This window comes from Cyprinodon tularosa, unplaced genomic scaffold (assembly GCF_016077235.1).
Source record: "Cyprinodon tularosa strain WSP-4 unplaced genomic scaffold, ASM1607723v1 ctg209, whole genome shotgun sequence".
NCBI lineage: Eukaryota > Metazoa > Chordata > Actinopteri > Cyprinodontiformes > Cyprinodontidae > Cyprinodon > Cyprinodon tularosa.
In genome coordinates, this window is record NW_024038774.1 from 63,247 (window position 1) to 89,575 (window position 26,329).

The window sequence follows — 26,329 nt, forward strand, 5'->3', positions numbered from 1 at the left end:
AGAGCATGATGCATCCACATCTGTTCTTCAGAGCTCAACAGTGCCCTGAAGCTAGCAAACTTTTTTACCCCTCCAAATGTAACAATAGTTATTAAGCCAAACAGCGTATATTACAGGACGTTACCGAAGAGTAACACATTTCTCCTGAAATGCATTTACAAACTGTGATCTAACATTGTATGTTGTTTTTGTGACTAATCTAGTCGACAATATTTATAAAAGATAGCTGGCATTTTTAACAGCTTTAGTTTCAGCAATTTTTAAAGATATTTTACCTTTCTGTAAAAGTAAAAAAAAAAAATCAACTGGACTTGGTTTCCAAGATTTGAAGACGTTCGTCACCTCTCCAAGAAGCTTTCTCAATTCAAATGTCTGGATTCGCAGTGAGTTTGAGTCTTTATATAGACAAGGCCTTGTCCAGTTGAATTTTTTGAACTTTTACGGAATGACTATGACCTGGATGACTGAGAATCTTCATCAGCATATTTTACCTTTGTTCTGGAATTTATACTCACATTTTACACATATAAAAATGTAACTCTGGGAAACAGTCATTTTTTACTGAGGGGTTATTTTACTTTCCAGTATGATAGCTGGGTATTCCTACTGCAATAATACCTTCATCAGTTTGTCTGAACAGATGAATGTGTCACCTTTAGGAAATTCTAACTATTAATAAGTTCCACAGTTCCTATGATTTAATATAAATACATTTTCCCATCACATCACATGGAGAAGTGGTATGTTTGAGTTGCTGCCCTAAAGCAAATTCACAAACATTAAACAATTCAGTTCAAATATTTATAAACTCCTAAATTAGTACAAGTTATTGTTTCAAATTTCTTACAAAAATATAGAAAGTTTTGAATAAAGACACGTGCTATTTTAGTCATGGGTTAGAAAACATGATTAAAAGAACATTTTATTTGATTTTCTCCTCATTACACCGCATGTTAATGTTGTAAACCCGATTTGAACAGTGATTGTAGACACTCTAGCAATGTAAGAAAGAAAAATTGTAAGAATTATAAAAAGCCTCACATCTATTTAGCTAGGTTATAACATTCATATTTCTATTGCTGGTTTACAGTGCCCTGCAAACTTAATGTCTAAATCAAACGTACTTTTCTTTTAATGTACAAAAAGGAAATCAATTTATAGCTGATACAACATTACAGAATTCCAAACATTTCTCAATAGACAGTATATCAAGACTAAATGTACTTAGTCAGTTTTACATTTTAGTTGATAAAGAAATTAGTATATATATGTATATATTTGAGTGCACAACAGTTAACAGTGAAACTGTTTTACAACAGAAATGAAAACTGCAGTCTGGTTTGCCAGATAAACTTTTCAGAAAACAGTTTGAAATTCAGCTCTTCATTTTTATCCCCTGTATCCATGATTTTGTGACATGCTTTGTTCATAAAAATGAGTGCTAAAAGTAAAGCCTTGTGACTAAGAAGTTCAAGATACTAAATGAAGCTGCCGTACTGTCAAAAACATGTGAGAGGTAAAAAAAAAAAAAAAAAAAGTGTGTAAAATAAGGTCTGAAAATCTTGGCTTATTGTTCACCTCAGTCCAAGAAACCCTTCTGAAAAGTTAAAAACATGAAAAGAATAAATATTAAGACGAAGAAGCAAGTAAGTATATTTGTGCTACTTAAACAATGATGTTTCTGTATCTCCCAGGTAAGTACTTCCTTCACCACATGTAGTAACTGCGTGTGGTGTCCACCTGGCTGGGTTTGGTCTCCGAGGTTCCTTCTTTCTCTTTTTCACTGTCTGCTTCCCACAGATTAATGAGTGGAGGGTACAGCTCATTCAAAGGTATTGATGAGGTTTTCTGCATATACTTCTTTAGAGAATGTTGATAATTTTTCCTCTTCCACCTCTTAGCGGTGTACACACCCAGTAAAACCAGGCTGATGATTGCAAACATTGTTCCCATGACTGCTGCCAGAGCAGTGTTAGTCCCTTGATCAGATATTTCCATGGCGAAGGTAGCTTGCTTCGTTGTGACATTCACACACGACTTCTGCGGTTGTTGCTGGATGCTGGATACGGTGAGGCACACTTCGTACTCAGTTCCTGGCTGCAGATGTGTGAGATTGTACTCATGGACGTCCACGGGTACCCTGGCAGTGTAAGTAATGTGAGGGTTATCAATTTTCAATGTTGCGGATGACCACTTGAGGTTGGAGGCCATTACGCTGGAGCTTATTTTCCAGGAAACAAGGACAGAATGAGATTCTGTCTGTTTGATGTAAATTTTTAAGAGCTGCGTGTTGTCGAGCAGAGTGCCGTTGACCTTAATCGTTGTTACTTTTGTGTCAACTCCCTCAGAGTTTTGAGCAACACAAGTGTACCTGCCAGAGTCTTCCACTTGGATGTGGGAAATTCTCAGTGTCCCTTCTTTGCTAAGGCTATACTTGTCAGACAAAGTATCCGTCATAACCTTCTTCCCCATTGGTGTCACCCAATAAATATCAGGCTCAGGCTGGGAAATAGCTCTGCAGTCTAAATCCAAAGTCATGCCAATTTCTAAATTAAGGTGGGTGGGGAAAGTATCATGAGAAATTAGGGGCATGCACTGGTTTAATAACCTTTTCTGCAGCACCTCACGAACACGCATACCCCTGACCTCTGGTGGCATTGAACAAAACATGGAGAGCGGCTCCATAAATCGCACCGTGGTTTTGTTGGAACCCATCCACTGAATGACACAGTCACAGCGCAAAGGGTTGCTATGAATGCTGATCTCTCGCAAGTTGGGGAGAGTATCCACAGTAGACTGATACAGAGCATTCAGGGCATTGTTGTTAAGCATTAGGCTCTCCAATGCCGGGACATCCCGAAAGGCCTGCCGATTAATATAAGAGAACTTGGGGTTGTTTGTTGCCTCTAGCTTAGTGAGTTCAGGAAGGTTGTCCAAAGCGTAGCGGTCAATAGAAACCAACTCTGCCATGTTATTTATCCCTAATTCTTTTAATCTAAGCATATTTTTGAAATCCCCCTCCTGTATCTTGTGCACTGGATTTTTATTTAGATCCAGGAATTTCAGGTTAGGTAGCTTCTGAAGGGCTTTCTGAGGGACTTCAATTAGCTTGTTGTCATAAAAAGAGAGGCTTTCAAGATTGTCGAGTCCCACAAAGGCATTTCCAGGAATCTCTTTCAAATCCATCCCAGCTAAAACCAGACTCCTCAGATTGCCCAAGGGCTTGAAGTTAAAATCCATTATTCCAGAAACAGGGTTTTCTCCTATCATGAGAATCTCTAGATTAGGTGTAGAATCAAACCACTGACTGTTGATGGTTTTTAGCTTGTTGGAGTTGAGGTGAAGCCTGAGCAAGTTATGCAGACCAGAAAAGGCATTGGCAGAAATAGTGCTGATGTGATTGTGATTGATGTAAAGTTCCTGTAGGTTGCTAAGATCTTGTAGACAGTAATCTGGCATTTCTGTGATCTGGTTCTCCTCTAGATGAAGTGTGGTGAGCTGGGACATGTTGATGAGACCAACATCTCTGATTGTACTGAAATTATTTTGAGAAAGGTCCAGTTCTGTCAGGTTGAAGAGTTGCTCCAGTTCCTCACTGGTCCTGGCGATGTAGTTGCTCTGTAAGAGGAGAACTTGGGTTTCACTGGACAGGTTCCCCGGGATCCGTGTCAGACGAAGGTCATTGCAGTCCACTGTTATAGCTTCTCTGTAGGTGGACTGGGGGGTGAACCAGGGTCGGATCTCACACACACACAGCTGAGGGCACTCATTGCTCTGAACATGAGAGAGTACAATAGAAACAAGAACCAGGCTAACAAAAACCTTAGGATAGGTGTCTATCTTCCGTCTAGCCATGCTGGGAAGGGACAGGATGGTGGTTAGTTGACTTTGGAAAATTTTTTGTAACAGTCATGAACCAGGCTTGCCACTGATTATGCCTTAAAGTCCTTGAAGTATGAGGTTTTGGGTTCAAAGTCAGGGAAAGAAGTGACAGCCAAGGATTCTGGTGATAGAGAATTATCTGGAAAAGACAGAAAATTTTAAATTAGAGTGGTGAGGAAAAAGTAGAAAATCTTTAAAACAGTTACACTTTCAAAAAACTTGACCAACCATTGCATGAGACCATTTTAAAAGGCTGTCTGCCATGTTTAGCAACATAATCAAAAATAAATAAATTACAACTCATTATACTGTAAATGCCTTTTAAATGCCTGCTGAGCTTTTTATTACAAATGTAGATCATGACCTTTATGCATACATGCCAAATATTGTAAATTTGTTGTTAGTTTTTTAATATTTTATCCTCACCCTAAACCTATAAACTATATAAGACAGTAAACTTGGCCAAGAACAGTACCTTAACTATGCAGCTATTCTCATGAGACTGAATTATCTGCATCCTCGACAGTTTCAAGAAATGCAAGTTCAGCTCATTACAAAGCATTTTCAAAACACTGGGCTGAGCCACTTGGAAAAGAAATCTAGTTACTATGAATGCTTTCATCTATCCAACAGGCCCACGAGGACTCCATGATTAGCTTCTTGGAACATCATTAAACATTATGAGATATTAGTCAGCACCAAGCCTCAAAAGAAAGCAACCATTATTTTGACATTCAAATTTTTATGTAACACTTTAAGTATAGAGAATTTGGACTAAAAACGGTGACAAGATTTAAGCAAGCCATGTTTATTTGTGTTTGAATTAGTTCCTAATGATGGAAGAATGAGAAAACTTGCCCTGCATTTCAAGTACTATTATTTTTAACTCATAAATACAGTTGCTTTAAACTTACTTTTAAGAGAAAACTTTTAATTAACTTTAATGAACTAAACAAAACTCTAGTGAGGAAAATGGTCACAAGTTAAAACAGAAAACTAGGCAAGAAGCAAAAACTATGAAAAAAGACAACAGAAGAAATATGATCCAAATAAAAGGATTTGTTTAACAAGTTTAAAAGTTGGTAAAGTTTTCTAAAAGTCACAGACAAAAATATAAGTTCACTGAATGACCTGAGATTTTAGACCAAATTAAGCCTTTTTATTTAGTAAATATTCACAAACTAGTAGTGTGGTAAAACTCCAACTTCTTTTACAATAAAGATGCCTGAGGTTAGTACAGTAACTCCATAATGTTACACATCTTCTCTTGCAACAGAAGTAGGACTAGCAAAGACTGACCCCACCTGTACATTAGTAATATGGAGCCTCCTTACTGATCAGCATCGTTTAATGCAAGCTCAAGCTCCGACTGGTGAATATGATGGTACAGTATGTCTGGATGGTAAATAGACATCCAATGTTTTCCCATTTTAGGTCCTAATTAAGAAACACAGATATGCCTTGAGATTCAAGTGAAAAAGAACCTGTTGTACTTTGTCTTTTCAATCCCGTTATTTATTTATTTTTAATAGAGAATACCACTATGATTCTGCAGCACAGCCTTTTTTCTCTTACTTAGCTAGAAATACTGTCAGATTCTAGTCCACAAGGACGAAGTGGCTCATATTTATGGTAGCAGCTAAGTGCTTTACTGGTCCTGAAGTGGAAAAACACCAGTTACAGTGAAAAACTATTTCTTCCAGATGAGAACAGTATATACACTCCTGTTCAAAATCTTAAGACCAGTCAAAAAATTGCAAGAATTTGCATTTTGCACTATTAGATCTAAAGAAGGTTCTAAGTAGAGCTTCACAATGTTAAAAGAAGAAATCAGCGTAAGAGACCAAAACTTTTGAGCGGGGAATTAATTGAAAACTGCATTTGATTTTTTTCAGCTGATCAAAAGTTTAAGACCATAGCTCAAAAAACCCGAAAACCTCCCAAAACAGAAATCAAAGTGTCAAAAAAAGGACTCAGAAATGAGTAGCTCCACCATTCTTGTTGATTACTTCAAACAATCGTTTAGGCATGCTTGATGCCAGTGTTTCCAAGAGGCTAGTGGGAACATTGCTCCAAGTGTTGAAGATGGCTTCACGAAGGGCATCCACTGTCTGGAACTGATGTCCATTTTTGAAAACTTCCCTTGCCATCCATCCCCAAATGTTCTCAATTGGGTTTAGATCAGGGGAACATGCAGGATGGTCCAAAAGAGGGATGTTATTCTCTTGGAAGAACTCCTTTGTCAGGCGGGCAGTGTGAACTGCAGCATTGTCCTGTTGAAAAAGCCAATCATTACCACACAGACGAGGGCCCTCAGTCATGAGGGATGCCCGCTGCAACATCTCCACATAGCCAGCTGCTGTCTGATGCCCCTGCTCAACCTGAAGCTCCATTGTTTCATTGAAGGAATACGCACACCAAATCTTAATAGCGCCCCCACCACTGTGCCGTGTAGAAAACATCTTAGGTGGGATCTCCTTGCCATGCCAGTAACGTTGGAAGCCATCAGGACCATCAAGGTTAAATTTTTTCTCATCAGATAAGACAACTTTCTTCCACCTTTCAATGTCCCATGTTTGGTGCACCCTTGCAAAGTCCAACCGAGCAATTTTGTGGCGTTGAAGAAGACGTGGCCTTTGAAGACGTTTTTTGTTTCTGAAGCCCTTCTCTCGCAGATGCAGTCTGATGGTTATTGGGCTGCGGTCAGCACCAGTAATGGCCTTAATTTGGGAAGAGGATCATCCTGTGTCTTGACGGACAGCCAATCGGATCCTGTGGCTCAGAGCTGGTGAAATTTTTTTGGGTCTACCACTTGACTTTTTTGTTCCAGAACCCTCAGGATCATTTAAAAAATTGCAAAATGACTGTCTTACTGCGTCCAACCTCAGCAGCGATGACACGTTATGAGAGGCCTTGCTTATGCAGCTCAACAATCCTCCCTTGTTCAAAGTCAGTGAGCTTTTTTGCTTTTGCCATCAGGAAGTCTTGACAGTGTAAAGACTTGACAGAAAATGACATGGAATCCAGATTTTTGCACAGCTTTTGGCTGTTAAAGACTATGGTCTTAAACTTTTGATCAGCTGAAAAAATTATGTTTGAGTGTAAATGCAGGTTTCAGAAAATTCCCTGCTCAAAAGTTCTTGTCTCTTGCACTGATTTTTCCTTTAACATTGTGAAGCTCTACTTTGAACCTTCTTAAGATCCAATAGTGCAAAATGCAAATTCTTGCAATTTTTTGACTTGTCTTAAGATTTTGATCAGGAGTTTATATGTCTCTTTGTATTTTAGACTTAATTTACGTCTTGTTTTGTTTAGAAATATAAGTATTTTATTGTTAAATCTGCTTATAGCAATTACCCTAATTGTTAGGAATCCACACATGCATAGAGAGAACATGCAAATCCCATGCAGAAAAGACTCCTGGCCCAGATTCAAACCCAGGATGTTTTTGATCCAAGCAGCAGGGCCATCAACTCAGCCATTGAAAAGCTCATTATCAAAACAATCAACATATTCTCATTATGAGTGCGTGTGAAATCGTACGAAAAGTTATGCACACTATTCCGTCCGTTTTTGGACGTTTTTCCTCAAAAAACCACATCATTGCGCATGCGCTGGCAGACAAAAAAAAAAAAGCAGATCCGCGGACGGACAAAAAAATGGGAAAAACAGTGCAATTATCACTTATTCATGTCTCTAACTACGTTGCTTGCTGTTTTATATCTTAGGGTTAGGGTTGGGGTCAGGGTTAGGGCTAATTGTAATTTATATTCTATATTCGTGAAAGGTGCGTCAGATGCGCATGCTCATACATCGGAAAAAACATCCAAAACTTACGAAATTACGGTGCATAACTTTTCGTACGATTTCACACGCACTCATAATGGGAATATGTTGAAACAATTATTTTGATAATGAGCTTATTTTCAATGAAGATTGACACAACATTTAAAAAAGTTGTTTGCCAAACTACACTTGATTTCAATACTGAATAACCATTAAAAAACTAAAGATCATATTACCATTAAATGGATGAACTGGCTAAAAAGAAGTACAGAGGATGATAGATGCAGTTACTGGACATTAGCCTACACCTGCATCCTTTCCCTTTTTCATAGTGACCGGATTTAAGTAATCAATTATTACAACTTCACCAGCCAATACAAAGCCTAACAGGAAATGATAATTCCATACCATCATGTAGTTTGAGTATCTGACTGCAGGCTAATCCCTCTGGAAGCTAGTTTGATTAGGTCAGCAGCTACTGTAATATCACTTTGTTTTACATGTACCCTTGTAAAGAGCAGGAACTATTTTAAACAACATCTATGACCAATACCAGCTTCAACCAATGGCGTATATATCGGTAAGCAGAGCCTGTAGTTGCTTAGGGCCCCCCCAACCTCTTAGGGGCCCAGTCACTAACACCTGGTAGCCTCCCTACGCAGTTGTGGACTAGGACATCTCTTTGCAAATGTAATGGTGCGAAAAATTCCTCTTAAACCCAACTTATACTACGTTAATTGACCCGACCTTATTAATACCCCAACACATGGCAGATTTCAATATGATGGTGAGCCATTTAAACACGACACCAATAGCAAAGCAGACAGTGGTACTTTTAATTACTACCGTATGTTAATAACTGTGTATAGTTCATTAGATGGTTGGTAAAAAATACACTCATATAATATGTTTCAAAACGCAATAAAGATCTTAAAAGAACGATCAAGTTGAGTATTTTATTTTTTGCCCTATGACTTGGAATTATGGGTAATCCAGAGCATACATTAAAAGCATAATTGTATGTACAATGTGTTGGCAAGGATAGATACCAAAAAGAGGTACTTAAGCGGATTTCAGAAAAGAAAAAGCAAAGAAGAGCCGCTGGAAGAAAGGAAAAAACATCCCAAAATAAGCACTATCTTTCAAAGAACCAAAGAGGGAGAGGAGGATGTTGGTGACTGGGTGGGGTGGTTGTTGTACTTCATATGGGGCCCACCTAGATAATGTTGCTTACGGGCCTATCGTTGTGTCATTACGCCATTGGCTTAAACACAATGTCTGCAAATTTCATTTATTTCCACTTTTCATGACCAAAATTTAATGTTTTTGTACAACACCATCACTCATTAAAGAGATTAGACAGCCAGCAGGTGTTTAACAAGCCTAAGTGCTTGCAGCATAAAGCCAACACTTAAGACAATCCCAAACTCGATCAGGTCTACCAGAGGCATCTCACCTAGTGCAGAGCCACACAACATCCACCTTCTTACGGGTAAACACCAGCTCAGGAACATTGCATTTAAGAGGCTTTGAACCCAGAAAGCTGGGTGATACATCCGCGTGTACATAAACTGCCTGGCAACAGCACCAGGGAGAGGGGAACAGCAGGCTTCTGCTCCTATACAGGGGATTCCCTACGAGACAGGGCGGAGCATTTGTGAGTGGGGGCTGCAGAAGGATGCTGTTTTTAAGCTAAAGCACTATATGTTGTGACTATTCCTGTGACAGTTAGGATTAGCAGATGGAGATCCTGAGGAGGAGATTAGCCTCAGGCAATGTGAGGGGGGAGACAAATAGCTCCTTTAGTACCCTATTTTAAAATAATCAAATACGCAGAAGCGAAAACAGCAAATTCAGAGCTATCACACTTTTTATAATCATTTTGAGATTTTACTATGTTGCATATAAACAAGCCCATAAAACAACACTTTATCCTAGAAGACAGAACCTTAAGGATTCTCATATTCAGTTAATATTTCATTTCAAAGTCTAAAACAGCTTTCTAATAATCTAGAGGATGAATTATATTTCTGTGCAATGTAAGTTTCCTGAAATATTGTACTGCAGCTAATCACAATAATCAACTGAAAAGAAAAACAAAATCAGGATTAATTTCTCAATCTGACACAAAGAACAAAAAGTTTAATCTAGTGTGGAGGTAATTCTAAAAAGATTAGAGGATTTCACAGCCAGGCCGTCTGCCCCAGGAGTTTAATATGGTGATGGAAGACAGGATGTCTGGCTGTTCATCTCTTGGTTAAGGAAACCAAATCTAGACTATCAAAAAAACTACTGCTACTAGATTAAAGTTTGTTTCAGTTACAATAATCCTTCAACAACCAAACTAAATAACTGGCTCAAACCTGCTTTTGCTCTCATTTAGTCACAGTCAACATTTTTGTTTTTACTACCAAGTCAGATGTTTACATCAGTGCATTAGGCATATGCTTAAAGTCATTTTCTGTTCATTTTCTAGAGCTAGATTAGCTACTTAATCATGACTTTCTAAGCAACAGTATTTATCAGCTATGAAGAAAAAAAATATTGTCCTCAGAAAAATATTTCAAAATGCTGTAATACAGAACAAAATGTGAATCTGGTAGTAAATGTTTAGTGTATCTGCTTTTTTAATCTTCCCTCTCTTTACAAAAAAAACAGCGTTAATCCATCTTTTAATCTCACATTTTTCCTATTTAGGTAAATACTGACAGCTTTGTCTTTGTTCCAATTTGTAAAAAATAAATTGATCCCTTTTAATACTTGAGATGACACAGCTGTCAGAACAAAAGAAAAAGCTGATTGATTTCTTGTTCAAGTGAAGCATCAAACTGCCGATCTAATGCAAACATAGAGACAAGATTAAGGGAAAACTGTATTGTCCACACGATACTGGTTAATCCTTTCAACAGCAAACAATGAAAAACAAAACTAGAAAAGCTCTCAGAGAGCGCAGAACTCTGCCAAGCAGGACATTTTGACCCATATTGAGACTTACACCTATAACTAAAACATGCTCATGATCTGGATCATTACCAAATTATAATAAATTGTTCCTTGGCATGAGGCGCACCTCTGGTAACAATTTCCTTAAAAATCTTTCATAAATTTATGCCACTCTCTGCTTGCACTGCCAAATAATGTTAAGGAATCCTTTAAAACATCCCTGCATCCAGATTATGATGTGGATCATAACTAAAATCTAATGGATTGTTCCTTGGACTTAGGTGCACCTTTGGTAAAAATTTCATTAATATCTGTTCATAGCCTTTCAAGTCATACTGTACACAGACGGATGGACAGATGACAAACAAACAAATAAAGACACAAAAACTGGACTAAACACAGCCTCCTTGGCTAAGGTAGCAAAGCAAAATGAAAAAAAAAACAAACTTCAGAAATACATGTAATGATGTAGCATAAACTAAATTTGAAACATATTAACACCAAAGAAAAAGCAGGATACTGTATAAATAAGCAAGAATCTGAGATTCTTTTTGTCACAGGCAAATTTAAACCTGCTGGGGAGATTTGTAAATTAAATACAGAGTTTACTTTCTGTCATCAAATATACTAAGTTGTATATTCTTTGGTAGATGTGCTTCTACTATGCGAAAGGAGGTCCAAAAAAACCACTGGACTCAAAGGACTAGTAGTTATAATTGGCTTAATTTTTAAAGTGAATTAAGAAAACTTTAGATTTTCAGCTTGACTTGCCCTGACTAGCTACTCAGTACCTCAAAATCACAACTTTTTTTTTAAGATCAATAACACACCACACACAATACAGACAATAGCACTTTACAACATAGATAATGCTACTAGAGGTACAGTGTAATAATAATAATTTAACTTTATTGATCTCATATTGGTGAAATTTACCTGTGCATTTAACCCATCCCCTTGGGGGGCAGTGGGCTGCCATCGTGGGGCACCCGGGGAGCAGTGTGGGGTTAAGGGTCTTGCTCAGAGACCCAGAGTGGCAGTCTGTGGGAGTTGGGCTCAAACTCAGAACCTCAGGATTCTAAGCTTTATGCCCTAACCACTAGGCTGCCACTCCCCTAGAAGACTCAAGGATATTTATTTCCATTATCAGCAAAGTTTCTGAAATATAGATTAGCAGAAATCCCCAATCACCTAACCACAAGACTGTGAATTGAGTTTTATTTAGCAAAACAGGAAAATCTGTCTGTTTTCTTGACAGGTAAAATGATACTTAGGGGATCAAGAGCCAAAATAAAAGCATGTGAGCTGACTGTAATCCAGAACTATTTGTTGCGGCACAGATATTGGTTATTCTTGATGCTATTTTTCAGTTGTATCATGTTTGTGACCAACTAAACGGGCAACAAAGTGTTTACGTTTTTTCCTACATTCTACTGAATCTTAAATATACTGTGGTCTAAAAGCCTGATCCTCAAAGGTTTTGGTGAATAAAAAACCTGGGGCATTTATAACACGCAGCTGACTAAGCACTTCCAAGGATCTGTTAAAGAGTGAAACATCAGGCCCGATCCATTTAGAGTGTTTGCCTAAAAAACATATGCTGGTAATCAGTTCTGGGAGGATAGGCAAATGTAAAATGTTACAAAGTCCACTTTTCTGGCTGTGATGATTCATATTTCACCTTTTAAGTTTAGCTTTTATAATTTTCATATTTTCAGATGTTTTGAAACACTTCGGGATAGTTATATGTGAAGTGAATTATAATTAGTATTTATTGTTATTAGTAACGTTATAATCTTCAACTCCACTGCTTGCAGAATCATATTTCTTTGATTGTTAGTAGCACACATAAAATCCTCATTTAGAGAGATGTCCCGTACCCATGTTATTCCCAATTTACACTGCTTGCAGCTCCATTTGGTTCCAGTGCTAACTCTACAGTTAATTCACAAGGATAGCATTCACACCACCTCTGCAGGGCAGTCCAGGGCAATGTTTGGCCGACCATCTGGCAAAATGCTGTCCCAATTTTATTTCTGGAGCCAGGATGGAGTTAATTCCTTATATATATATATATATATATATATATATATATATATATATATATATATATATATATATATATATATATATATATATATATATATATATATATATATATATATAGATATAAATATATATATATATATATATATATATATATATATATATATATAGATATATATATATATATATATATATATATATATATATACAAACAGCAGAAGAAGGCAATAGCGATAAATGTGGCAATCCCAAGCGACAGCAACATCTAGAAGAAGGAACACAAGAAGCTTGAGAAATACCAAGAGCTGAAAGAGGAGCTAGAAAAGATGTCGAAAGTAAGAGCAGCAGTGGTGCCTGTGGTAATTGGAGCACTGGGGGCTGTGACCCCCAAACTTGGATAGTGGCTACCGCAGTAAAACATCAGAGGTCTCTGTCCAGAAGAATGCAGTCCTAGGAACAGCTAAGATATATATATATATATATATATATATATATATATATATATATATATATATATATATATATATATATATATATATATATATATATATATATATATATATATATATCTTAGCTGTTCCTAGGACTGCATTCTTCTGGACAGAGACCTCTGATGTTTTACTGCGGTAGCCACTATCCAAGTTTGGGGGTCACAGCCCCCAGTGCTCCAATTACCACAGGCACCACTGCTGCTCTTACTTTCGACATCTTTTCTAGCTCCTCTTTCAGCTCTTGGTATTTCTCAAGCTTCTTGTGTTCCTTCTTCTAGATGTTGCTGTCGCTTGGGATTGCCACATTTATCGCTATTGCCTTCTTCTGCTGTTTGTCGATACATATATATATATATATATATATATATATATATATATATATATATATATATATATATATATATGTGTGTGTGAGGTAATCATTTTTATTAAGTGTACCAAAAAATGCAGCAAATATACTCATCCATTGTAAAAAAAAAAACACCATTAGATTCAGCCCTAAAAATAGAAAAAGTGAAGCTTTTCCAACTGTTTCATCTTTTATAGAATAAGGTGCTTTAGTCCACATAGTTCCATATTTACTACTAGCACCTGGACTGCAAAGTTTCCAATGTAAATCACAAGTGTAGATCAATTCACAAGAAAGATGTGGTCCTAATTCAGGGTTATGGTTCATAGTATATAACTAGCAACACACCCACTAATTGTACAAGACTTTTTTTTTCTTTTTTGCAAAAGCAACATTTCGCACATATCTTTGGTATATTTGAAGATCATGCTGTTAATGTGAAAGCTGTTGTCAGTAATGATCAGGTGATTAGACTTATTGCGTTGGTCCATTTATGCCTGCTACGTCTACCCAACGTGTAATGCAGACACCCTTTCGGAGACTAATTACCTCCCAATATTCACATTTTGGCATCTCCCTACAGTACGATGACTGTTTTATGCCACCTGACAAAAGACATCTTTCTCCCTCCATGGAGGAAGAGAGCCTTTTACTGATGCCATCAGACGTTATCTGGCTGGGCATTTTAATTATCACTGAGTGCCTAAAGAAGGATAAATACAACATTGGCACATCCGATTGCACATATTTGGGGGTTAGTAAGCTGTTACTATGCTCAGAAAAAAACAAACTGAAAAAAAAGACAGCAACCATTTAATATGGTTGGCGTGATATAAAGAGGGAGAGTGATATCCAGAAAATTAACTTTGATGGACAAAGAAGAGGGTCTTTATGGTAGGAGCATTTTTTAATCTTTGTCCAAAAAGATTTTAGCCAGGGGAAGAACAAATGATAGCTTAACCAAATACCAAGATTTATAGACCTATTTTATAGCTGCAGGTTTCCATTTTGGACCTGCAAAGAAATAATTTCCTAACAACAAACTTAACCATTCACATTCACTTTATAGTACATTATGATATATGAGTAACCAACAGCGGAGCCATAATATTTACTGAAGTTGCAAAGCTGCAACCCTTAAAGCTACGGTTGCCAACTCCTTCAAAAATAAAAAAAACCCCTACTTACCCAGGCATTGTCTTACACGACACTGAAATTATGAGTTTTTACCTTTTCTACATTTTGTTCTGTGAAATTGTTTTGTAAACATTAGACACATACTTAATTTAATTAGGCACATACTCAAGTTTCTAAATATGAGGCAGTTCCTTTTTTTCAAAGGCTAGGTGGTAACCCTATTAGGAGGCAATCATGAGGCAAGTATTTAGATCTAAATTTGTTAAAAAAAAAAAAAAAAAAAAAAAACATCCTCTTTGCTAGTGAATAACATGACTCTTTCAGCAAGGACAATAACACAAAAAATCATGTGCAAAATGATCTAAGCAGCAAAAAATTTGCAATAGTAAGGGGGCGAATTTAAGGTATAACCTGGGCAATATTTGACAATAAAAAATGTCTAAATACCCTAGAAATTGTTCAAGACAAATACAGCTTAAACAGGTGGTAAACAACTAACTACGTTTTTAGGATGGATGTAATTAATACAGTTATTGTGTACTTTAAGCTGCCCTTTACATTAGTTTGATTTATTTCATGATTTTACTCAATCAAAAACAATCAAAATACATAAAAAAATAGTGCAAACTTGAGGATGGACCATTCTCATTTTAAAACTCAACATATAACCTATGCAAGCACTCAAGGATTAAGCAAAAACATTTTAAGAATTCAATGAGAAACTATGCCAATTTACCTGCACAGTGGTGCAGGACTTGCTGAAGGTTCTTTTAATAACATTGCTACTGGATGCTATCTAAAACTAAAAATGACATCATTAGTGCTAACGAGATGCAGATTTAATTAAGGCATGTAGGAGTCAATAGGTGAACAGTTTCTGGTTTATGTTCAGTAACTATGTAAACAAACTAAATAATGTAACAGTTAGTGTAAATAACATCATTTTTTTTTTCTGGTGGACTGATTTTAATTCAGATTGGCTAAAGCTGAAAACAGTTTGGGGCCTGTTATTTAAAATGATGGTCAGAGTGGCAGGGTTCTAAGGAAAAGGAAAACCACAGAGAAGCTTAATAAATATAGTTAAAAATGTTATGTAGTTAATCGTAAAAGCTGTAGCATTGATAAAGCAATGATGTAGTTATTTTTATTAAATGTAACTTAAAGTGATAATGTGCGTTCCGATTTCCCAGTATATTTTAATTGAAATTCAGAATAGCAGGAAATATCACATGGTTAACAATAAAAAACAGAGAGAAGAGGGAGTGCTATAAAGTAATCATTAGTCAGAAGGTTTGTAAAAAATAAATATATGGATATTTGTACAAAAATATTTAAAAAAGACAAAACAGAAGGAAATGGGGAGAAGAAAAAGTGACTTTTACTGGCTTTTATAGTAAGTATTTGTCATTATTTCAAATCTGTATTTTTAAGCTAAAAAAAAAACTAGACTTTCTGAAGTAAAATTAAACCTTTTTTTATGTAATACATGAATTTTCGGGAAAGGGTAAGTTTTACTTAGATTTCCTTATACTATTTAAATGTCTATCAGCAGTATGTACATACACTTTACTCTAAAAATATAGCGTTTTGAAATGCACACACGCCACATGCGCACTGTAGCTCAGCAGGACTGATTCTGCTCCAAGTCCAGACGATACAGGATCACACACAGAGCAAGAGGTACGTAGTCCCAATGACATTAATTTTGGCAGTGTGCAACAGTAATGCAAAAGCCTGCTTGCTGCTCATGGTAAGGATACATGCCCTAAACCTGTCATACCCTCCCATCTTGCGCTACACTTTTAAAGTCTTCCGAAAACTTTTCCTGGGGTTGGATGGATTTAAACTTCCCCAAAAGTAAACAACCTAAAGTTGAAGTTGCTTTCCTAAATGCATTCATGACTTTGTCATCTTACGGTAGGAGAATGTGGCATAAAATGCCAAGAATTAGCAGTGGGTTCCAGTTAATCTTAGTGGAGGGATTGCCTGTCATTAATGTTTTTTTATTTTGTGCCAAATAATGTATGTGTTATTTTGGAAAAAATGACACTTACCTTTATTCAAATATCTAGTTGGGATTTTGTTCTTCATTGAGGATGGTTAGACAATTTAAGCTGTTAATTTTTAATTCTAATGATTTTGTTCCATTAATGTTGTAATTGCAATCTGAAAAGTCCACTAGTCTGGACGACTGGTTTAAATGTTGAAATTGCACTGTTTCAGTGTTTAGGCTTGTAAGATTTTTATCGCACATTTGAGTAGTGACTATATTCAGTACTTTAGGTTTTTAGTTGTATTTTTGTTTTGGAAGCACACATAGCCTAATTAATATTGTCTATTAACCTAAAGCAATATGCATGGTATGGTTGTTACCCGTCAGATACGCCAGTCATTGACCTTGACCAGGGCACCTTACAGTAGAACTCCAGTCAGTCCCTGGACTGGCATGGCTATCACTGCCCCTTCATAGTTTGGGACAACTTTCCCACTTGAATCAGCTTCATAGTAACCGTAGGCCACTTCTTTGATTTTATTTATCTTGCTCAGTTGTTTTTGCAGCTTTAAATTTTGCTTAAATCATTTGCGTCTAAATACTTACAATATATTTTTTAGGTAAATCTTATGATTTGTTTTTCAGTGCAGAAATAAGCACAGAGGGAGTTGTGATAACTTTCTACAAGCTGTGGTTTTACATGTTGAAATGATCCACTCTATTCTTAATAAGTTCAGTGTGCACAAAAGAGGAGCTGCAACACAGAAGCTTTTCGCTTCAAAGAGGCATACAGATCAGTGTTACTGTATAATGAAGACGCTTCCAAATGTACATCACAGTAAACCAGAGAGCACAGATCCAGATAAGAATGATCCAATCAGAGAAAACATATTTGGAATAATCTATTCAGAGTTTATAACTAAATGAAGTAAAATCTGCAAGTTAAGCTCAAGAGAGCTGTGGACCAGAGTTAGGCAAACCAGTAAAGGAATAGTTAAAGTTTCACTATTTGTAAGCACGTTCATAGCTATTTGATCTCTTTCTTTAATGTTATTTATTTAACCTTATTTATGTATTTGCACATTTACAAGGTGTTTCAACGTAAAAAACATTTCAATTTAAAGTTTATGTTTGAAATTTCCTAATACTATAAAAAACTGGCAATGTGTGAAAGGGGCTGCGTTCATTCATTGTGTCAGCATTTGCTTCAAAATTACAAATACTGCAAATGGCAGTAAGCATTTGTTTATTTTTTTGCTTCAAGATAATCTGTTTCTGTTGATGAGATATTTCTGGTCCTTCAAATGTTACAAACTGCTCCAGTTATAAGTTAAATCTCCATTTTTAATTTGGGCTATTTGTATGCCTGTAATTCTCTCCCTCCCCCTCTCTCCCTCCTTGTCTCTCTTTCTCTTTAAGGATTCTAGACAACCATGAATTCTTGGTTCACAAACATGCTATAAATGGAGGTCCCATGTCAATTCCATGTATGGAAATATCATTAGAGGTGACAGAAGGCTAGTTGATATCAAGATGCAGTTTATTTACATACTGTCATCTATGCTGTTATAAATAGAAGAATTACCCAGAAGGGTGATAAGAAAATTATTCTTTTCAAGGATCATACACTGGTCAATGTTTAAAATTAAATAAAAAAAAAAGCTGTGTGAGGCAGTTACTTTAAATTATGTTTACAATTGGAGTCATTCAGCATTTTCAGCCTTTTCACAAATGTAAAAAGTCAGTCTGTTTTGAACCCCCTGCTTAAAAAAGAAGGTTTGATTTTTGTCAACTTAAAACTTTTTATCAATGAGATAGAGAACCTATGTACATATGGGAAGATTGATTCATTTAATTGTTGAAGAAGCATCAATTCAGAACAATTAAAACAAAATAAGTCTTTCTTTTTGCAAATGTGAATGGTCTAATTATGAATCATCATGTGTTATTAGCATGGATGGCACAAAGATAAAATACTTGATCGCTAATGGTGCTCTTGCACTATGCATTACATATTATCTATTAGGTCAAAAATTTACCCAAAAAACCCCAAAATGAACTAGAAAAGAACTTGAAGAGCACAAACCTTCACCAAGCAGCAGATTTTTCCCAAAATTGCAACTAAAACACATGACCTGAATCTTTACCAAATGTATATGAATTTTTCCTTGACATGATGCACACCTCTGGTAAAAAAAAATATAGTCATATGATTTCAAATGATCACTTTTAGAGTCTACTGACAGCATCATTAATAACTGATTTAATGGCGGCCCTATTGGAACCTGCCATCAGTCAGACTGATTTGTTTAGTTTGAATTCTACAGAGTATAAATCTGGTAAGGCTCCTGCGGAAAGTGTTTGCAGAAGACAGGGACAATCACTGCTATTCCTTGAGCATATTTGGTAAGTACCCAAGTGGCACATGCCTGGATGTCAATCTTTTAGCCAATTTGTTTCATAACTTTTGGAATTAAATGATAAATCAAACTCTTAACAAATTCGGTTGTGAGGCACGTGCTATCATCCTTCCAGTCCACAAAGGCACAAATCGCGTCCCTTTGCTCATTTCTCAAATAGAAATAGAAGCAATTCCAGCTAAAAACAGTACAGCCATGTTTGTTTTACTTTAGCTTTCAGCTAGTTGAAGCGTTAATGTCATACATGTCACTTAATTTCAGTGGTCTGTTGACTTCTGGCAAGATGACTTGTGAATTCCCAAGTCTTTAGACAATTCATCTTTCTTCCAAGGTAATCTTTATTGACCCTTCTTAAAATGGCTTGACCTTCAGTCTGAAACTTTATAATTTCAAAAAACATATAAGACTTCCTATGAATGTTTAGGTTAAATCTAACAAAGCTTATGAAGCTCCAGCTTAAACAATGTTTTCTGGCCAACCTCCCCTTCCTGTCACTGACAGTAACTGTAACCTAATCCTTGCCAGTGTTCAATGAATACCTTCATATGTTTAGTGAACGGTGAACTAAACAGCTCAGTTTTAAAGTAATGAGTGTGAACAAGAGTGGCCTTCACTCTGAGAAGAATAAGCAACACACACACACAGTTTAAGTAAAAAAAATAAATAAAAGTGAACTATAAAAAAGTGAATTATGATCATGAGCTAGTTCATTTTCATCTGTGTGAACTTAACTCTTTTTAACTACAAACTGGCACACATTGACCAGTACATACCTAACAGTGACATAAGCTTAACTCACACTTTTTTCTTCTACCTACCAATAAGCAAAAAAAGAATTGATGGCCAGAACATATATATATATATATATATATATATATATATATATATATATATATATATATATATATATATATATATATATATATATATATATATATATATATATATATATATATATATATATATATATACATATACATATACATATACATATATATATATATATATATATATATATATATATATATATATATATATATATATATATATATATGTATTCTACCTTATACCATGGTAGATTGGATTTTTTTTTTATTATACATGGTCTAGTGTTTACGTTTCTCCTCCATTCTCTGCATGGCACACAGCAGTGTTCCATCCTCAAAATGCAGTCAAAAACTTACTAATCAGGGCCCCTTCCTCTAGGTACAGCAGGTACAGGTCTTTGTTGTAACGTATCAGAAAATAAATCCCCAATTAGCTGCTTCGATGAACTTACACTCTCAAACACCTTTCACATGTCTTACAGACAGTTGGGAAGACCTTAAAAAGTCATTTCCCAGGAAACAATGGGGAGGCAGCCTTCCTGTGTTAATAAGATGACAGGTATTTTTTTTTTTTTTTAAGTACAGTACTGTTAACATGATTTGAGATCAGGATGAACTGGCTGCCAACCCTTTGAAAGCAAACTGGAGACTAGCTAACTAAGCCCATCACCTGACTAGCTACCTTTACTGTCACTACCAGGGGGTCTCATTACAAACCAGCAAACATCTGCTTGTTAAACTCCAGCTTTATGCTCTAAATGCAGAATGGCAAGAAATAAATATGATAAATATTCTGAACTGTAAGCACATTGGATCACATTCTAAAGATTTGACCCAGTGGTTATTTCATAGCTCTAAGTCCACATATAACAGCATTCTCTAGGTCAAGTTTCTTACTAATTTCTTGTTCTGTTCTCTTAGTCAGTCAGTCAGTCAGTAAATTAGTAGGTTAGTTAGTTAGTCCGTTAGTTAGTTCATTCCTGTCATTTCCCCTATTTGGTTTGAAGTTTCCTTTGAGTTTAGTTGAGTTCCTTCTGTGTTTTTTCCCCAATTTCCTCATTTTACTCTCCTCAACAGCTGCTTCCTGATTAGTCCACCTTGTCCAATGCCATCTCCACGGTTGTCCTCTGAGTATAAACTCTCTGGTTGTCACTGTTCAGTGCTTATACACTACACTGCTCTTCTGTTACTCTGCCTGTGCTTCAAATCCTGTTCTCTTTGTTCAACTTCCCCTGGAAGTTTTTCATCTTTCTCAAAATAAATCTTCGACATGCTCAAATCAACCTCATGTCTGTGTTTTCGTCCCACTTACAAACAAACAAAAAAAAAAACATGTAATTTACTCTACCACCACTGTGTACAACTGTTAAGATACACCTAAGGAAAATATCTACTGTTTTAGCTGGGACTGAGCTCAGATTTGTTGCTCTACCAGGGATTAAAATCCTTAACAATGTTTATTCTTTATATTATGAGTAGAATAAAAATCAGATTCTGATCTAAAACAGTGACTTGCCTCCCTTATATCTCTATGCAAAAAACCCCAGCAATAATTATGCCTCAAACAACATCATTATAACTGTTTTGATCTATATATTAGCAGTAATGCAACTATAAGTATGCTGTTGTTTTCAAACAGGAGAGATTAGATCATGTTTGTTTTGGCAGTTCTTTAGATAATTACCATAAAACTGTCTTTCAATTTTCAATTGGCTAGAAGAAAAGCTATTTTGAGTCTGTCTATACACAGTAAACAGCCAGTTTATACCCTAGCTGTTAATATAAGGGAAACTGCTTAGTCAACATTTATTCTTAATAGTGCAACTGAAAAAGTCAAACCTGTTGCAAACTAAGCCACACAATTGCAGTGTTATACCAGGATAACATTTAATGATGTATTTAATTACTACAAGGGAAGAATTGTCAACCCTTTATCTTAAAGGGTTTTTAAGGTTTGAATTTGCGATTTAAAGGAATAACATCGGGGGTTTAAGCTGCCTAACCCAGCAATGCCCTCTTTAGACTGCTATATACCCATGAGACATAAGTACGGTTGCCATTGTTGGTGCGGGACTTGAAACTTTGTACCCCTATCTCTAAGCTCTGTTGTTTCCCAACAACCCCTCCTGCACACTACAGGCAATTGCAATATAACCTCAGGAAGAAAATATCTACTTAGTTTTTATCGATCAAGATAAAAAACAGTTGGGTTATTGTGTGTGAGAGAGGATTGGTGTGTAACATGTTAGACTATAAAGATAAAAGATTAAAGAGCATGCTGGCCATTACAGGTAGTCTGGAGTACTTATTTCACTCCGATATCTATAAGACAGATGTTTGTATGTTTTTTTTATTTGAGATGCAAAAGTCATGAGTTCAAGAAATAAATTGCCTTAATGGTCATAAATCTACTGCAAAGCCAGAAGAGGTGTCTGCTGTGGTAGAAGTATATAAGGATGGGTTGTGTATAAGATACATATGTATTAGTTGTGAAGGGAAAAATCTGGAAGCCTAAGGAAAATTTGATATAGACCGATTTTGTCTAAGTATTTAAGCTCACGGTGTTTTAAATGAAAATTATTCATTCTGGTCAGAGTGGAAGCACCACAGAGCTATGCTAAGCTAAGCGTTTGTTCACTACTCAATATGGTAGGGCAACATAGAATTATCATGACATCATGCCTCTGAAAGGCATCCATAAAAGCAAGCTGTTAAAGGTTAACCAAAATATTTTATCAATCCATCTTATACTGCTTTTCTGTCCGGATCACAATGGGGCTGGTGCCTATCTCAAGAGGTATTTGGGTACACAGTCTATCACAGGCCACTGGGAGACAAAACTAGATTCACCAATCAACCTGACAGTCTTGTTTAAATTCAAAAGAAGAAAAAATCATCTTTAAGTATTACCAGAGTTTTAATCACGATTAAAGGTATAGTGGAGGATTTTCGCAAATTTTTCCAACTTCCAAAAGAAGATTCACAATATTTCCACTATGTCAGACTCACCACCGCTAAGTGAAAATGGAGACGAGCACGTAGGATGGACTTACGTAAACATATCACCAGAATGATTGAAAATGAGGATGACCACTTTTTATAATCCACCCAGAAAAAGAAAATCCTCAACTATACCTTTAAGTAAAACCAAATCATTGATAACAAGCAACCGAAAACTAAACCTCACAATCCTGCACTTTAATCTAAAGTCTGAAAACTGCAGCTAGCGGCACAGAAACCAACCACAAAGTTTCCAGATAAGGCAATAATACCAGTTCAACAGATGCTAATATATGACATAGAGTGAGTACACAATAATTTCCCTTCAAGATTGAGATTAGGGTTAAAACAATTAATCAGAGAAGAGAAACCAATGTATGCTGTAATTATACCAAAATTGTAAAAAGATGAATACAGATTTTGCCTTTCGAATAAAAAAACAACTTTTTTGTCTGTCAGTCTAGAACTTCTCAAATGGAAAAGTTTTAGTTTCATCTGGTTTGATTCTATAAAAGAATATTGTTTCAGGAGCCTTTTACTATCCGATTACTAATCGAATAATTGAAAAATACTTCTTCACGTTTTTTTTTTTCCATTTACAGTCCATTCTGTGGGACAGAATCTACAGAGAAAATCAAAGTTTCTGTAAGATCATTGAAGAAAAAAAGGCGTAATACAACCTAGAAAAGCTGGAATGTGTTTGCCTTTCTTTAACCAGACTGCATGGCGCAGAGGTAAACCATGTAGGATAAATGAGGACTTTAATTCGGAGAAGAAAAAAACATCTTTTGTCATAAGCTGATCTTTCGAAGTGCAGTGTTGACATTATCACTGCCACTCCTGAGCTGAGCGATAACAAGTCAGCAGCCTTCCTTGCCACAAAAGCGCAACAGCTGCAGAGACAGAAGCGACATTGGAGGAGCACAATAGACCCCCCGCTAACGAACGCAACCCCATTCTCAGCGGCGCATCTCGGGCCCTTCTTTATCCCCCCCCCTCCCCGAGGAAAGACCGAAGCGACTTTTCGCTTAGATCGGAGGAGACATCGGGACATCTGCCGACATACACTTTAAGATTAATATGCTAATCGCATCATTGCGCGCATGCTGGACCGACGAGCCGCCTGCCGCAGCGCAGATCAAAGTTTGCTTTATTTGGCATCTAACTGACTATTAGAGGCTGATTTGGGATCGGTAATATATTATGTTTAATATTGTGCGGGGTGAAATTGGGAATGCTTCTTAATTTCACAGAGCAAGACAAAACCTTTGTATAATTAGAAAGAATAAAGATAATGCCCTTGAGTTCGTCTGCAACTTCATATCAGTGCCCTTGTGTTTTGATTGTTTGAGATAAAAAACATACTAATCATGATTTACATCGGGAAAACATAAGCTACAAAATAGAAATAAGAAACCCAATAAAAATAATAATAATAATAAAAAAGCTTAAGACTAAAGGTTTTTTTCCTTATCCGCCTCACCTTGTTGACATTCCAGTCCTAAACGTCTCCAAGCGCACGGCTCCTTCATCCAGGTGAACGCCTCAGTTCAGAGTAAGGGGAATGCTACAAAGATGCAGGTGAATGGGTTCATCAGACAAACATCCCTGTCTCCTCCGGAGTTCCGATGAAGGCTGTTTACTGCGCGTCCCATCAGAGCGCATCGCAGAGACGCATGATGCGGTCTGCAGAGACAGATCTCCCAACTTGCTGCTACCCGGCCGCTTTGTCACTCACACGATATTCCTCCGCACTGCTGCCGCTCCTCTCTGCGCGAATGTAGATGAATAGCGATCGCAATACGGGGAAAAAAGGCAGAAAACACCTGGCGCTGTTCTGACTATAGTCAGCTGATTCCCCAGCAGGCCATTGGTTGAGAGCGGCTGTCTATCCAAAGCAAAGCAAAGCAAAGCAAAGCAAAGCAAAGCAAAGCAAAGCACCATCTGCTCCAGGCTTGTTGTGATGAGAACAAAGGCAGGAGGAGGACGGCGGGGTGGCAAAGCATGGGGGCTGTGAGGGTAGTGCTGTGGGGGTAGTAAGAAGGCATTAATGTCGGATAAAATCTCCCCCTCCCAACGCCAACCAGGGCAGCCTTATTGTTGTGTTTACAAAAAGATGGATCATATCTGCATGTATTTTGAAACTGATTCATTAATAAGTTGATTAAGTTAATAGATAAAATGTTTCACAAATTTAAATTCTGGAAAGTGACATCTACAAATAATTAGGATGTAGCTTTAACCTTTACAGTCAACTATTCAAAACTGAGCTAGCCTATCATTTATTTATAATGCTCTACTTTGTGTTCTTAGATGCAACCAACTCATCTTCAGTGGTATCAAAAGTACACACATTTGTTAATTAAGTAGAAGTACAGATACTGCAGTTTAAAAACACAAGTCGAAGTATCAACTTTACTGTTAGGATTCCAGTTTGTGTGGGTTGTTTTTTTGTGTGTTTTCCTCTCTCCACCACCAGGCTGTGCCCTGTTGGGCCTCCCAGCACACCTGCGGCTAGTTGGGTCATTACCAGAGGAGTACTTGAGCAGTGGGCTGTCACCACCTCGACGCCAGAGTGTTTGCCAGTATTGGGTACTCTAGCCAAACTGAGATTAGCAGAGTCTAACCTTAGCATTGTTTCTCTGATTCTGAACTTGTTTTTTGTCTTTGTTCTTCGGCAGGAAGACTTCCTGTGTTACTGGATGAGCCTGGACCTTCTACCCCTGGAAGGATTTACTGAGTCTCACTGAGCAAGGCGAAAACCTCCACATGATCCATTCAAGTACACTCTTGGAAAACCAAGTGACAGTCCGCTCCTTTACTCCTCTGGGTCCAACGTATGTCTGCCTGTCCCCTCTCCAACGAGTTACCTCTTCTCTGGATTAATTCCCCGTAAACTGGATCCTCTTCAGCAATATTCAAGCCTCAGTTTATTTTCCCACTGTCCCTGAACTGTCCACTGTGATCTCCCCTTCAGCGTTTCTGGTTCCGGTTCACCAGTCCGCTGAGTTCCAGTATTGTTTCCCCACAGAGTTTCAATCTCCATCAGTGTTTGCAAACCTACAATAAAACTGTTAAACTTTTACCCTTGGTCTCTGAGTGATTCTCTGCATTTGGGTCAGATCTTCAAAGCCCATCTTGATATTGACCTCTTTACTCAAGTAAAAATGAAAAAGTATGAGCTCCAAAAACTGCTTAAAGTATAAAAATATAAAGTAACCTTTAAAAAAACAGCCAGATGCCACTATAGGAATTGAAAGCTAAATGTTTCGACTATTTTGAAAAATTCTTTGAGATAGGGCCAAGGATGAGGGAGGTCTTGTTGGTCTCCATCTCCCGATACGCTCTCGCCTGTGTCTGACCTTTCAGACATTTCAACATCTTTTTCTGAATCTGACATTGTAGCATGGCATAGACAATTCACGTTTGCAGTTTGAAGAACACCTGCTTGCTTC

The 26,329-nt window shown here is 36.8% G+C and overlaps 1 protein-coding gene across 1 annotated transcript; it reads right to left on the reverse strand.

Annotated features, from left to right (window-relative positions):
• Positions 1 to 883: 883 nt before the first annotated feature.
• Positions 884 to 24,783, reverse strand: lrrn1 (leucine rich repeat neuronal 1). The gene is made up of 2 exons (XM_038285220.1): positions 24,358 to 24,783; positions 884 to 4,021 (listed from the first exon to the last, which is right to left on the reverse strand). The coding sequence occupies exon 2, from the start codon at positions 3,853 to 3,855 to the stop codon at positions 1,708 to 1,710; it is 2,148 nt and encodes a 715-aa protein (XP_038141148.1). The 5' UTR covers positions 3,856 to 4,021; positions 24,358 to 24,783; the 3' UTR covers positions 884 to 1,707.
• Positions 24,784 to 26,329: the final 1,546 nt, after the last annotated feature.